This window comes from Strix uralensis, chromosome 3 (assembly GCF_047716275.1).
Source record: "Strix uralensis isolate ZFMK-TIS-50842 chromosome 3, bStrUra1, whole genome shotgun sequence".
Lineage (NCBI taxonomy): Eukaryota > Metazoa > Chordata > Aves > Strigiformes > Strigidae > Strix > Strix uralensis.
In genome coordinates this window covers 117493360-117509407 of record NC_133974.1, presented here as the reverse complement: position 1 = coordinate 117509407, position 16048 = coordinate 117493360, and the positions used below count along the sequence as shown (strand labels likewise).

At 42.0% G+C, this 16048-nt stretch overlaps 1 protein-coding gene and 1 long non-coding RNA gene across 9 annotated transcripts in view; both read right to left on the bottom strand.

Annotated features, from left to right (window-relative positions):
- Positions 1 to 1049: 1049 nt before the first annotated feature.
- On the bottom strand, positions 1050 to 4579 carry LOC141941417 (uncharacterized). The gene is made up of 2 exons (XR_012628308.1): positions 3919 to 4579; positions 1050 to 1921 (listed from the first exon to the last, which is right to left on the bottom strand). It is a non-coding gene; the product is annotated as an uncharacterized LOC141941417 (long non-coding RNA).
- Positions 4580 to 5872: 1293 nt separating this feature from the next.
- The window catches only part of RIN2 (Ras and Rab interactor 2), a 252426-nt gene continuing 242250 nt past the window's right edge, over positions 5873 to 16048 (bottom strand). For all 8 annotated transcript variants that reach the window (XM_074864108.1, XM_074864109.1, XM_074864115.1 and 5 more), the window contains 4 exons: positions 15315 to 15620; positions 13166 to 13297; positions 10825 to 10988; positions 5873 to 7729 (listed from right to left, as the gene is read on the bottom strand). In XM_074864108.1, coding sequence (XP_074720209.1) covers positions 7412 to 7729; positions 10825 to 10988; positions 13166 to 13297; positions 15315 to 15620 — 920 coding nt within the window. In that variant the 3' untranslated portion in view covers positions 5873 to 7411. The remainder of the gene's footprint in view (positions 7730 to 10824; positions 10989 to 13165; positions 13298 to 15314; positions 15621 to 16048) is intronic.

Below are 16048 nucleotides of genomic sequence, written 5' to 3'. Positions count from 1 at the left end.
AAGGAGGAGCAGGGTGCAAGCCACGAGAAGAGAAAAGTGGCAGCCAGCTGGACAGCATGAGGCAGGGAACAGGACAGCAAGAGAAAAAGGACAAGAGAAAGGACAGAGGCACAGCGAGAGGGGAGCAGGACAGAGACAGAGAAAGAATCCGCACCACAGAATCGTTTAGGTTGGAAAAGACCTTTAAGATCATCATTAACTAGCACTGCAAAGTCCACCACTTGGGATTAAAAAAGGATAGGGTCAGAGAGATACAGGCACAGGGAGCCAGACAGAGCACCAGAGGATAAAAAAGAGAAGCATGAGAGAAATGGGGCGGGGGAAGAAGGATGAATAAAAGGAGCAATGGAGGAAAAGAGGATCAGGGAGCAGGACACAATGAGAAGGGGCAGTGAGCAGAGTGGTAAAGACACAAGAAGGACAGAGGGATAGAGAGACAAAGAGGAAGACAAGGACAGAGAGAAACTGATCAGAGGGGAGAGAAAGACGGGGCAAGGAGCAGCAGGGAGGGATGGAGAGAGACAGGGATGGGGAGCAGAGAAATGTAAGACAAGGGAGAAGGACTGAGGAGCAAAGAAAGGTACAGGGAAAAGGATGGTGAGATGGAGGAAGAAATAGGGTCAGGGAGCAGGACAAAAGGTCAAAGGAGACGAAGAAGGAAGGAAAGCTAAAGATGGGGACAGGGAGTGGAACATATGGAGAGAGGAAAAGTAAGATAACAAGGGAGAGGGATTTAGTAATACAGAGAGAGATGCAGATTGGGACAGAGATGGAGAAGGTGAAAACAGCGATGGGCTGGAGGACCTGCTTCTGTCAACCTGTCACTCCTGATGTAAATTCCATGGCCTCAAAAATGGGACATGGCACAAGACAAGACGAATGGGGGAGTGAAAGAAAAGGCACAGGGAACTCTTTAAAAAAATAGGAGAGAGCAAAATAGTGATAGGGAACGGGATGGGGAGCAGACAGAACAAGAGCACAACCAGAGACACAGGACACCAGACAGAAAGTGAGTGGAAAACAGGTACAGAAAGATGGATGTAAGGATGGAAGAAAAAAAGGAACAAACCCCATTATTTATTACACAGCATGTCTAACGAAAATGTAAATAATCTACCAGCTTGAACAGAACTGCTTACACTAGTGGCTTAGCCTGTATCTTGTCTAATCATCTGTTTCTTGGCAAGATATGCAGGAATATAAAACTCATGATAAAACACAAAGGGCAAAACATGCTTACACAAGTAAGTTAAATGGATTATGTGCACAAGATTTAATATTACTTAGTCTTAATCCTAGCTTGTATGGTCAATACTCAGATCTCTGAATTTCATTTCTCCAAGTTCCATATTTACCTATGCTCCTCCATTAAAAAAAATAAAACTTCATTATCTCAGTGTTAGATACAGGGTTGTTTGAAGACAGACTTCTCTTTTGCAGGTTATTTGGAAAACCTAAACTGGCCTTCCCCTGTTGTGTTTTTTGGGTATTGTACAGAATTTTCATTGTCATGAATTGAATTTGAAGAGTTTTTACTATTACTGACTTCAGGTATTTTTGGTTTGAAAGAAAACCAGGAAAACACCATACAGGAAGTAATCCATTTTAATAGTCCCTGAATTTTCAGTATTTTAAAGGAAAAATCATAGGGTAAGTACAGGAGTATGGAGCCATTACCAACAGAAGCACCATTAGTAAGCTTCTCAGTATTGCTTTTTGGTATTTCATGAGGTAAAACATTGAGCCTAAGCTTTTTCATCTACAAGTTTTGGGGGGATAGGGGGAGAAGGAACCTGACACTCTTAGTAAGTTGCCTGAAGAATCACAGCTTACAGTTACTCAGTATCTTCTGGTCTCAGAGAATGAGGCAGAGGTATAACTGATTTCTTCTCCGTATCTCTGGAAAGAGCTTTTCTCGTATCTGTGGCAAAAGAAAAAAAAGGTACTGTAATAAGACAGTCATTGCACAAAACCGTATTAAATGAATTCTCTATTACAATAAGATCATTTTTAATCAAGATTTCCTAGAACCATCGAATATCTCAAGTTGGAATGGACCCATAAGGATTACTGAGTCCAACTCCCTGCTCCTCACAGGACTACCTAAAACTAAACCATATGACACTCCTTGAACTCTGGCGGGCTTGGTGCCATGACCACTTCCCTGGGGGAGCCTCTTCCAGTGACCAACCACCCTCTCAGTGAAGAACCTTTTCCTTCTGTCCAATCTGGACCCCCCACCCCCCCAGACTGGATCACCTCGCTTATGAGAACAAGCTGAGAGAGCTGGGGTTGTTCAGCCTGGAGAAGTGAAGGCTCCAGGGAGGCCTTATAGTGGCCTTCCAGTACTTAAAGGGGGCTACAGGAAAGTTGAGGAGGGACTCTTTATCAGGGATTGTAGGGATAGGACAAGGGGTAACGGTTTTAAACTGACAGAGGGCAGATTTAGATTAGATATAAGGATGAAATTCTTTACTGTGAGGGTGGTGAGGCACTGGAACAGGCTGCCCAGAGAAGCTGTGGCTGCCCCCTCCCTGGAAGTGTTCAAGGCCAGGTTGGACGGGGCTTTGAGCAACCTGGTCTAGTGGAAGGTGTCCCTGCCCATGGCAGGGGGGTTGGGACTGGATGATCTTTAAGGTCCTTTCTAACCCAAACCATCCTATGATTCCATACAATATTTCATTCATCAACAACTATCTGAACTTGTTTCATATAATAATAATTTAAAAAAAGCCCAAGAACCCTCAACAGGAGAATCTTTCCATTCAACTTGAGGCAGAACAAGCATCTGTCTCTCCACTGCTAGCAGAGCAGTACTCCAATACCGTCCGGTACACACCATAGCCTAGTTGCTTATACGTATTTACTGCAACCTGATCTGATACTCTCAACAAAGAGGTTGGCAAAAAATCCACCTTCCTTTGAAAAAGTAAAAAAACACAGTAAGGAACAGTAGGTGAATGTATTTCTAAATAAGAACCCATAACTTGTAGTCAGACCAAGAGGACGTCTGACGATGTGGTACACTAATCAGACATCTTTTATGCTGTAGTAACAGATGCATTTCTTTATCAAGGGACAAATCCAGCATAGCTATGTTTTTAATTTTATTTTTGTCACATGACCATTCTTCTACACCTGCCAGTGTGTTCAGAATTACAAACAGAAAGAACAGGACAAGCTAAACACCCACACAAGCTTTATATCCATAAGAGATGATCTAAAAAAAAAAACCCCAAAAATCCACATTTCACATTGCTTTGGCTTCGGGACTGCCTCCTTCAAAGTGCATGGGGGCTGTGAAATCAGACAGAAAAATCAGTTGCCTCTCAGGAGACAGTCCTTCTCCTCACAAGGCAAGTTTTACAAAATATCGTACTATTTTCTGATTTTACCAAGCACAGTGGGGTAGCCCTTCCAGCATGATTTGGGGACATTTCCCTGTGGGTTCATTTGATGCTAAATTAAATTTTCTGCAGGTACAAGTATCAATGATGGAAAGTAAGCCAAGATACTATCTGTCGTACAAAATTTGTTCAAGCTTGTGCCTGAGAGAATCGCACAAAGCCCACGATTACTGAACAAGTATGTTGGAGGCCCTATGGGAAACAGTGTTGACGTTTCGTGAAGCTCTTTTCCTGTCAAGAAAAGGACTTTTATACAGTATCTCTACCAGAATTCAGTCTACTTCCTATTCACTCCAGCAAGTTAGCTTTCAGGGAAATGCTGAGATTTTAAACCACTGAGCAACATTCGTAATTTTTGTTCTCTAACTACAGGGAATTTCAGCAAATCAGAACACTACTTAAAGTGAAATTCTGGGTCTGTTTTACACAAATCAAGTATCTAAGCCACAGACAGGTATCTGTAGAAAGATTACTTTAAAGGATAAATTTAATGGTAAAGTATTGTACTCACTTTTCTGAAATTTCTTCCAGTAGTTCCATCAATTTAGCAGCCAAAACCAGTTGTCAAAATAACGGTGCAACAGAGCGAGCAGTCCCCTGTCCATGCCACGCTTCCCAGGCCACAGCACCTTCGGCTTCAGGCGTTCCTGTGAACACAGAGAGCACCGGCGCGGCAGCACCTCGGACCTAAGGGCCCACCCGCAGCCAGACATCCGGACCGAAGAACCAGGGTACGGGCAACCATCGCGATGACTGCGGTAAAGGCTCCAGCAGGGACCTCTACGTTATCGCTCTGGGACTCCAAAACCACGAAAAATGTCATTTTGCTCAAGTATTACAATGTTTCTTGACTAGTGTAAAACAAAACAAAACAAAAAACACCCAACTTTTTAAAAATTCGTTGAGGCGGGACTTCAAAACGCAAGTTTTAAGCAGCTCTCGGAGCTCTCCCTTACAGCCAGGGCAAAGCGCACCCCGCGTTGTTACTGACGGGACCAGCGCGCCGGGACCGAGCTCCAGCAGGCCCGGAAGGCGCCCGGCCGCGGGGGAAGCGCGGGGCCGGGCGGTGCTGGGGCCGGGCCGAGCCCCGCGGGGCGGGCAGGGCGCGGGCTGTCAGCGGGCCCGGCCGTGCGGGCGGGGAACACCGCGCACCGCCCTCCCGGGGCCGAGCAGAGGTCCCGCCCCGGCCCCGCCGGCCCGGAAGCGCTTCCGCCGGCCGAGGGCCCCTTCCGCCACCGAGCGGCAGGGCGCGGCGGGGCCCGCAGCGGGGAGCCCGCGGCTCCGTCCTCCCCTCCCGAAAGGGAGGTGTCTCACAAACTGCGTTCTACGGAAAATACAACCTTCTCCCTGCTTCAGGAGCTTGATTTGGGTCACTTTGCCTTACCCGCCTGCGGCCAGTGCGAGGAAAGCAGTACAGTAACTTTGTTTTTGTTCAATCAGGCTAATCCAGCGGGCTGTAAGCACTCCTTAGTTTTCTGGAATTACAGAAGTGGCCATCCCCACCCCACGAGGGAAGCCTCAGCCGGTTTGTGATGCTGCGGCTCCAGCCCCGAGTGCAAGACTCGCCCTGGAAGGCTGAGACTGCAGGGAAGGCTGATGGCCTTTAAGATGAAAAATAAGAAAAACAAGGTGGGGAAACGATGACAAGAAGTTAGATTTGATTTAAGCAGCTGCAGGTGGCATTTTATGATTTCACAGTATGTAGTTCCTGTGAATTCACTAATAATCCCCTGATGTAGTGTTAACTTTTCTATTAAGCCTCTTTTATTAGTAAGATTTAGGGATTTATTTGCTCCAGCTTTATTTCCTTTAGCCTTTGCAGTTACTTCTCTATTTCAAAAAGGGGGTAATAAATAAAGAGACCACTTCAACTATAAGCTTCTTCGTGCTCTTCAGTATTTCATAACATCAACTACCTCACATTGGAGAAGACTGAATAGCTTATTTTTACAAGTCCAAATTCCTTCCAAAGTTTTTGTATCATCATTGTGAGTGAGAAGTGTTTTGCACAGCACAGTGCATAAAATGTTCTAGTTTTCAAAAAAAAAAAATTTACAAGAACAGACAGCAGAATCATCTAGAGGTGGTTTGGGTACGTTTCCCTGTTTGCACTCTTTGCTTTCCTTTGTTTCACCCCTGAAACTGAGTTTTTTATACTTTGCCTCTCTGCTCCAGTCTTTACCTCCCCTAGCAGAGCCGCCATCATGAAAATAGTGCAATTTTCTTCAGCCTGCAACTTTGCAAGAAATGGTTCAGCAGTCAAGACACCTGCCCGCTTCTCATACTGACTATTCAGGTCAAGCATACTAAACTAGGTAATAATGTTATTGCATCCTTCCTTTGCAAAAAGTTTAAAGTGGGCCAAGCAGTATGAAAAGCAGCAGCATCTGAGTCTACTGATACACGTGTGAACCATTTCTTACAAAAACCCACACCCCAAAAACCACAGCACACAACATCCCAAATTATAGTTCAGTATTACAATGTATTATTATGTGCAAAACTCACCATTTACAAAATGAAATACAAACATGTGCCAGGGGTTTCAGATACATGGCAAACTGACAAAAATGCTACAGACCTCTGTATGTACATTACACATGCTGCTCGTGACGTTTTTGTAATCATCTGCCTTGTGCTACGCTGCTCACACCAGACTTAGGGTGAACCCCGTGCTCTGCCAAAGACAGTAGCCCTCACTGATTTAAGCAGGGTCCAGACATCACCCACAGCATCAACTGTCTTGGACAAATCTATAGAACACACACATTTAATACCATTTTATCTTTGCATATGTAGGACTGACTTTCACATTGCACCGACTGAGTAACTTAGAACCATGAAATGCTACAACACATTCTTTTGTCCAAGAGGCATTTTGATGTTGGTGACAGACTATACAAAATAGTGTTCTCCTTCAACCTGATATATTTAATCCTCTACTAACACAAATAGTATCTGAGATAGGTGCTGTCAAATCCCTCTGCAAATCTACAACACTGCTTACATAATACATAATCCTTACCAACCTCCTTTGCTTATTTTCTGCAAGCAGCCTGAACCAGCAGACTAACACATTTTAATCCTAAATTAGGTTCTCTACGTTCTTTCTCTGCTCCTTCTCTACATCCTTATCTTTCAAATTCCTCTTCCAACCCCCTAGTTCTGTCTAAAACAATGCATATAAACAATAATCCAATAACCATACATCAAGTTCAGATAAAGGCACTGAAATTGTCAGTGCCAACGTTACAATCTTCTTACAGGTAACAGAAGTTTCATAAAAACTTTCCTGTAACAGGAAAAAGAAGAGAAACCACAGAGACTTTTAATGCAATACTCTAAAACCAGCAAGAGATTTATTCTTGTATATTAAATGTTAAAATCACATGCATAATTATAGAATACTTTATAGTTAAAAAATATTTCAAAAACCAACCCTGACAGTTTACCTGCAACTGCTATAAAATTTCTATGATATATATATATATAAAAAAAATGGCGATTTTCTGTAATTAAAAAAATTAGGAAAGGATGCAATCATCCAGGTAATTATGAGTTAACTGATGCCCTGCATCGGACAGCCTTGTCAAACTCATGCTGGTGAAACTGAGCTCATACCAGCCAGTTTACTGAAATACTTGTCTAGAGTACATATATTTAAATCAAAATGACATTTGGCTAGAGGATGAGTGTAAGAAAATAGATTTTTGCACACTACAGCAAAAGACCTGCGGAGGGCCACAGTATAAAATGCTTCAAAAGAGTCTGTGGTACAAGAAATCTAGCCTCATGGGCTGTTTACTCAAACACGCTGGTGGAATATTCTGCATAACTGGCCATATGCATGGTTTACGTGGGGTTTTGTAAGCAATGCTAAAGTGTCTGCACGTGTTTTATTAGGCATTTATGGTTTAAGACCTTTTTTTAGTTCCTAAGGCAGGCAGCCAAAGATGTTTTCAACAGTTAACAAGGAACAGAAATTAAATGACGAGTTGCTGGTTTTACGAAGCTGAGTCGTCACTGTTTTGAAAAATGGCACCGTATGGATCACTGTTAATGCGCTTGTAGACAAAGTGAAAGACCTGGGGTTGCGGACGGCTGTGCAACTCTGCCTTAATTTTCTGAGGGTAGGTATCCTCTGTCAGTTGCTGCCAGGTGTCATCAACAAAAAGAAACAGGCTATATTCTTCTGGATTGTCCACTTTAAACTTTTCAGCACAAAGCTGACATACATCTTCGGTAGTGATATATGGTCTTACTAGTAAGGTCTTTCCTGTACATCCACTGTTAACTTCCTGGAATGCAACACGAAGGTAGTTCTGTAGAATGAGAAAACAGACATCAGAAACTCAAAAACCCAAAACTCATCCTCTGAAGAGTCAGCAACAAACAGCAAGCTTCTCCACGTTCTAGTTGTGAAACACACACCGGTGATTCCTGTACATTTATGGCCACCTTGTGAATTGCAACGTTGGTGGTAAAACTGTGGCAAGACTGTGGTGGGCATAACAGAAATTCATAAGCCAACATCCTCTTTTCCTTAGCTTACATTCTAACCCTGCAATTAAGAGTGAACAGATACAGCCTTAAAAGCCACATGGAGAACGCCAGTGGTTTTAACAGGACTTGATGTTTGGCCTTACTAGGAAAAAAAATGCTGTGAAGCAAACTAAACATCTGAGACAACACACCCAAGAGATGATGCTGCCATTGCTGGGTCAGTACTACAGAACAGAAGCTTCATGCAATATGTTAGTCAGAAGAAAAAAGAAAAAACAACCCTCTGCTAGCAGCACACAAACATGTTGATCCACAAGGTACAGCACGATAAAGTATTGGCACTCTTATGCTGCAGTATGCAAAAGGTAATCCATCCTCACACAGGACATTTTCATCGCGTTAACTAGTGGCAATTTGGTGTCTGAGCCTCACATAACCAAGTTTGTGACAGCATTTTCTTTTTTTAAATAAGGCTTAGAGCGATGCAGAAAGAAAATTTACTCTGCAACATTAGAGTAAATCCCTATGATCTTAAGGCAAAAGCTGGATCTTTCTTCTCTGTTGAAATCAACACATTCCCACAACTCTGATAACATGGATAAATATGCCTACAGGTTCTACCTTTCAAAAAGCATTTAAAAAGTAAAAGCAACAACTGGGAAAAGAACAAACACAAACCACTTTTGGACACATGAACAAAACAGCCTGCTGTCACATGCTTTTTTTAAAAAGAAATTAACTGCAATTAGAAAAAGCAGTAAAATTAAAGTAGGTAGGAAAAAAAAAAGACTGTGTGAAAGACCTGTTTATCGACTGAGCTGGTACCTATGTTTATGCTGAATAAATTAAGCATGCTAAATCACAATGGTAAAAACTTACATTTCATAAAAACAAGGTGTTAAAAGCTAAGACTGAGGAGAATGTTCGTATGACTTAACTTCCAGAGAGCACTCTTGTCTTTAATAAAGTATTTTTTGATAGCTTGCATACAAAAATACTGAAGCTTTGCAACAGCATTTAGACCATTGGGACTGAACCTGACTGAACAGAACTAATCCCTTTTTGTTACCCAGCGTGAAGACATTACAAAAAAAATCATCCCTAGATAAGGCAAAACACACTACAGTTTTAGTTTCTAATGTAGCTAACACACATAAGACCTGTTTTTAAATGCATTTGCGTTAGACGGACAGGATTGCTTCAAGGAGAGGCTGAAGTTTTTACAAATGCCTGTCACTCATATACTAAGTATCAAAATTATTTATGCTATATCAGAAAGTTGTATTTAATCATCAGCAAAATACGGGATTTTTTTATTTTCCATCCTTTTGAGGGAGGGAGGATGGAGGCCTTCCAGGGCCCAAAAGTTGATAAGGCTGTGAGACTGCATCTCAGAAATCCAGTGATCACATCCTGGTTCAATGTAGGAAAGACGAGTTGAGCTAAAGTTGTGTTACATGTTGGTTGTCGGGAAGATGCTTCACTTCAGGACATGGAGAAAGGAGATGAAAAACTGGCATTCTTAGCAGGCAGCAAAATGCTTGAATTTGTGCCAAGCATAGCCTGGAAGTGCTGTGATATTACTGATTCAAGGCTTTCTTTTGAAAGAGACAACAGAAGCAGCAGCACTGGACACACTTGGTGTCACCTCTTCCCCTGCCCCCCTACATCTTCCTGCATCCAGCATGGCATCCAGCTGCACATTTAGCTTGGCTGAAGTTCATTTGCTGAGGAAGAGAAGGTGAAATGGAATACAAGATCCTGCTGAAAGAATCTTCTGTCATTTAGTCATCCAGCAGAAACACAGGGTAATTAATTTTCCTATAAAAAGTGTGTGGGTTTTCTAGAAAGAACAAAGACTCAAGCTACTTGAATCTGACCCCTAACTACAAGTAAGCAGAATATAAAATGGATCCCAATAAGATGGATCTAGCTTTGTGCACTGGCCATAGTTTGGGATTTCTGTTAATCAGTTCTCCTCTTCAAAGGAGGCTAATTGTGGAAGACTGCTTCTTTTCCCAACTCCTTCCTGTTCAGTGTTGTGCTGTAGTCATTTGCATGAACACCGATAAAGCAAAAGGAACCTCAACTGAAAGGTTTCATTATCTCTTGATGATCCCACACCTTCATTTCTCAAGCTCTTAGCTACTTCATATCTAATTGATGGTTGTCATTAGCCTCTCTGGCAACTTTGTGCTGTGGTATGAACTGTAAATAACTGAACACAAAGGAGTAAATCCCTTCTTCTTGACTCCAACATCCTCCTTGCTTCAGTCCACAAACTGATGCATCTGAACAGACAATTAGCAGCATACTATATGAAAGACATGCAGGCCTGGTGTTAAAAGATGAAGTAATCCCCGACTGTTTTGTTATTCTTCAATTGAAGTTACTGCCCTACTCTGAAAGAGCGGTAAGAAATGGAGAGAAAAAACACAAACAAACATGAAGACATCCATAGTATAGAACTCTACTCCTTGCTTAAACTTTAGAACTATAGGCAAGCTTTTCTCCCACCTCTCTATTACCTGCTGTATGCCACCATTAGCTACTGGGGAGTAGTTGTGCTGATTTATGCCACTGATAATCTGGATTTGTTCTTTTTAACAGTAAAGCATAAAAAGAAGCTGAATATAAGATATGTTTCAGTTTATCCTTGCTCTGCATGATTTAAATAGAAGGGAGAGTGGGAAAGCTCCATTATTTCGTGTTTTCTTGAGACCATCATAATCAAATTCTATTATAAAGTGCAAAGACTTCAAAACAGAGGCAAATTTGCCAGCCATAGTCTCAGCACTGCTTCACTCTACTTACCTTGTGGCCCCAAGGGAATTGTTATGAATCATACCTCTAAAATGGGGATTTCCAACAAAACAATCATCCCCTGTTTTTTTAATTCAGCCCTAAGCTCTACCTGAAAATCATCAACTGAAGGTATCGTCCTGTTAGTTGTTCTCCTCTTGTGCCATTGCCGGAGAGTATCTCTGGCTTCTGAACTTAGCAGTCGGGCAGCTTGTTCTTCCTGGAAGTTCTTGATCAGTGAAAGTGCTCCATAAGCGCTTGTCAAGTAATAGCCTCCTGTGAAAGGCAGCAGGGAAAGAACTTCTCAGAGTGGTCACAAACACCACACTAGTTCTGCCTGGTTACAGTCAGAAGCACAAACACTTTTTTTTTTTCTTTTTTTATATATATGTACACACACACACACACATATATATATGAAAGTCCCTGACCTCTATTGCCAAAATATTTATAAAGACAAACAGCTCACTGGCCTGAAAAATGCTGGATGGTGTGTTCTCAGCTACTAAGAGCCATGCAGCGGTTGCATGTGCTCTATATTATCACGTGGTGCAATAGTATCTAACTCTGGGTCCACTAGTGTTGGGGATAACTGGTTACTTAAATGACTGGTGTCACTCCTTTATTCCTGAGTGTTTTTACAAAGCTGGAACATGAGTTCTTAACAGTTTCCAAACAGTGATTGGTTTTCTTCCTGAGCTTCAAGTGTGGATGAAATAAACATAGTTGTTTAAACAAAGTAAAAGACACAACTACTGTTCAGGAACTTAAAAGCAACCACCCTTAGTGGCAATAAGGCAACAAAAGAGCGTGAGATTTGTACCCTGGAAGCATCCCAAAGAGTTTGCTTTTGTTTTTAGAAGGAAGATTCTGTTTGTCACCTTTTTAGTGCTCCTCATAATGTCCAACTAGTTCAGGAGGAGAGGTGTATAGTCCTCCATACTTCATCTTTATTACATGAGTGGAGAAAAAATTAAAGGCGTGATAGAGTTGCCAATGTACAAAAGAAGCTCCAGGTCACAAAGGAAAAGGAGTCTCAACAGGACGTAACAGTCCTCAACAACCAGCAGAAACAAAAGACATGCTGTCATTGATTTCTCTCATTCTTTGTCTTTCATTTTTGTTTTGTTTTTTGTTTTTTTATTTTAAGTAAACTATTTGAGTGGGAGAGTCCATTTAAGAGGCAGCACAGTCTATTCATGAAGTCATTCCAAGATGCATTCTATGCTCATAGTATTTTCTGTATTACTGATAGCATCCTCTTGGCATTTAGCTTTGCAACAAGTTTAATACATAAAACACATGCAAGACCCATGATACATATTGGACAATATGTTATATTTGAACTGCACAACCCCAAAGCACTAAACAATTTCTCCTGCACAGTATAGTTCAGCTGGTGCCGAAGACAGGGCCAGCCAATAGACGGACTTCTTCTGTTGCATTAAAACCAACTTGACTTAATAGTCCAGTAAATGTTTCTGCCTTTCAAGCATGTTAATGATCTCCAGCTTCACATCTCAAGTATTTTCTGTGCTAAGATTCCTGAACAATGCACTAGAGGATGCTCTGTACAGAAAGCAGGGAACAGACTAGTGCCAAATTGGAGGAATCCTGGCATGGGTGTCTCATGCATACTAGCATGTCAGAGGATACAGCAATTTCAGCAAGCCAAGAGATAGCAGGAATGGGAAACATACACATATACTTAAACTCACAGCTGAGCTTGGTCACAAAAACCTTTAAACTTCCTCATAAACTGGTAGATTCTGGGGACTACCATGGGCTCGCAGAATACCTCTTTGTTAAAAACACCACCATGAAAACAGAAGGGAGGGAGATTTCCTTGCCTCTAGCAGACTTTTGCCATCATTCAAGAGTGCCTTAGGAAACATATTCCTAGGGCTTATAAAAATACTTTGTGAGAAGTAAATACTGGGAAGAAGAGAAGATCATGAAGGGGGGCAATATTCTAAAAAGCACTGCCCCCAGAGGGGCAGAGAATTCCCCCAGAAATTTTTACAAAGCATCTAACCCAAGCCCTGTTATGTGTCTCCCAATTTAACTGAATGCTGCAACTCTATAAATACTCTCAGGATATTTTCAGGCACAGAAGGATAATCACATTTGGCACCTGCACAGTGTATCTGCTTACTTGCTAAGTCATGATGCCTCCCCTTTTTGGCTGAAAACAACGTATTCCCTTCATAAGGTAGTACACATCGGTAGATTCCCAGGTCACTCAGGCCTGTACTGGGCGAGCTAACCAGCTTTCTCTTATTTTAAGGTGGAAATAATGAGATTCTCTTGTTACACTACCAACATTGCTGACTTTAAGACTCCCCTTGAAAGGATTTCTATTCAAACAGGGTTAACAGCAACTGCACTGTGAGGAAGCATCCCCCTTCCCTAGTCCTTCACTCAATTCTAATAAAAATAAATAAATAGATTACCTTCTCCATGCAGCAAAGATGGATCCAGCAATTCCATCATGTATTCAATTTCAGTATCCAGCTCCAGCATATCACACTGGGCTAGTACATATGTCAACACAGGCAAGAAGTCATCAGCTCCATACAGCCTCCCTAGGTTGAAGGGAACACAATGATAGACAAACCATATCCTTTTACCAGTTTCAGTGTTTGAAAGGAACGCACATTTTGCTGCCTTCACTGACCAGTGTGTTTGTATTTCTCTAGAGCCTCCTGTTACCAGTGTGCAGCAGAGAGAACATCATCTAACACTTGCTGGACAGGAGGCCAACACCAGTTTCATCCTGTACTGCTAACAAGCACAAATCTGATGATGCACACCTTAAGGCATGCAAGGGAATTTAAAGACTGGGCTCACCTTGGCATCAGCTCGACTGGTGAACTCACAAAAGGCTGACATGCCAGTCTGGCCTGACCTCCACCTGCACTTCTATCACTGGCTAAGAGATGATGAATAGGCATTTTCTTTATACATGCAGGGACAACATCCACTTTCTGGAAGGATCCAGCCACAAATACCAGTTTTTGGGTTCAAATCCCAGCAGAGAAGCCTGAATATATAAGCATGTTAGATTTGACATGAAAACTCAGCTCATTAAAAATACCAGTGAGCAAAGCCTCATATCATTCCCAACTAGCTGGTGAAGCATCACTGGCAATGGCAGCACACAGCTAACACACAGACTACGCTGTACTTAGGTCTGTCTGTGCTCCTACCACTTTTATTGCATTTAAATTTTCTGTTTAGAAAATACTATGTGGCCAAATCTCTGGGTTTGGCCAAACTATGTTCATTGCAGAACTGGCCTGACGGTCACTTAAAACCACCAAGAAGAGGAGCCAACTTAAACCTTGGTGAAACTCCAGATGACTGAAGGGCTGATATCTAAAGTTACACCAGCTAAGGCATACCCTCCAGGTATTACACTGTTATCTGGCTGAGAGTGGATACTCAAACAGCTGCTGGCTCAATGTCATATTTTACAAACTTCACATGACAAAACAAGACAATTCAAGGAGCATTTGCCACATCTTAGTCTAAGCCCCTCAGTGCAACAGTGAACTGGCAGCAGCCTCTCAATATTTTCCTTCTGCATGTTGGAAGTCCCTTACTCAATGTGATAACACAGCATGGAGAAAAGAGTTTACAGGACTTCAGGCCAAGACCCCTATATCCATTTTAAAATGCAGGATTTTGCACAGAAATAAACTAGGCAGGAGCTCAGACCTAAGTCTTGCAAATGTGCCTGGGGGTCTTTAACAGCCACAAGCTTTCACCGTTCATCTCAAATCTCAAAAGAAAGTAGGTGTCTTGATCAGCACTGGACCCAGCTGCACATTCAATGCTCACTTAGAAAATTGCCAACCACCTGCAGCAGCTTATACTTGCTTAGGGAAAAAATCTCCCACTACCACCAGTGTTGTTTCACCTTAGCTCATGACCTACCACAGCAGTATATGCTAAGACATCAGGGAACAGAGTTGCACCTATGAATTCATGCCACTATGAATGCATGTGCCACTGACTACTTAGCTGGTCTTAACTGGTCTGTAGTTCCATTTAATTATCTAGGTTTCAAGGTCAATTTTAGACTCTTGCTATAGTCTAGAAATAGATGTTATTTGTGTTCCAAAGTGTCAGCAAGCCAAAAATACTGGATCAGAGGCTGCTTTCCTCCACCCTATAACACAGAGCCCTTGTAGTTGTCATACTGCATACATGCTATTGAAATACTATAGCTAAATACAGGGTGTTACCTCTATTACAATTTCCAGAAAAATACTCATTTAGAACCAGGGTGAAATTCAAGGCTCACAGGACAGTCTTTCTGGCAGCCAACTTCAAAAGCCTACAGTTAAGCAAAGCTGGTTTTTTTTTAAGCTGCTTCACAACTCTGCTTCACACTGAATCTGTAAGATGTGCCAGCAGATACATCAGAGATATCAGGAAAGAAGCGGAGAGGAAGAATCCCTCTCAAAAGGGCAAGGAGATGCTACAGGAGCTCCAGGAGGAGACATGTCTGCAGAATCAGGTGGTCTGATTTCCTCCATCAAAAGACAACCCCAGGTTTGGAACATCAGTGAACCTGAACCACGAGAAGCACCATACCCGAGTTATTCTCCATAACAGTGTAAATCAATTTGCAAACTCTCAGCAGCAGCATGACTTTCTTTTCAGGTGAATACATCTTCTGCATGGTCATGAATTTGACTTTAATCTTTTCAACGTCCACAAAGTCTGGTGTTGGAACAAACACGCCCAGTTCCTGAGGATCCCTCTGCCGCACCAACTGCAGGTTTTCCTTTAACTGTTTCCAGGATCCATCTGCGGTATGAAACTCTTTCAACATCGCTTCAATGTGGCCCTTCAACGGCTTCAGAATGCACTTATGCATGGCCTTCTCCAGGACAACATCTGCAACGGGAAAAACACAAGTCCAGCTGACTTCCTCCTCTAGAGCAGAGCCAGTATTAATATAACCATTCCCAAAAGAGACACTGTAGAGCAAAACCTACTTGCTAAGGCCTATTTATTATACAAGCTGAGTTTCCAGATGTTTGTTAACAAGAAAACAAAAGGCAGAGCAGAATCTGTATTCCATTTTCATTTATGGCAATGTGGTAAATACAAAAAACCCCAAAGAAACTACAGACTGTCACAAAAAAAAAAAAGAAAAAAGCAGCAATCTGCGGCTCCAGCTAACTTTTTCTTTTGTTGGTCAGAAGTCTCTGAGTTTTATTTTACTTTGAGCTTAGACTTTAATTCTGAAACTTAAAGGAAAACACAGTCAAAACCATAACTTCTGTCTGCTTTGGCACAAAAGCCCATCCTTTTTGCATAGT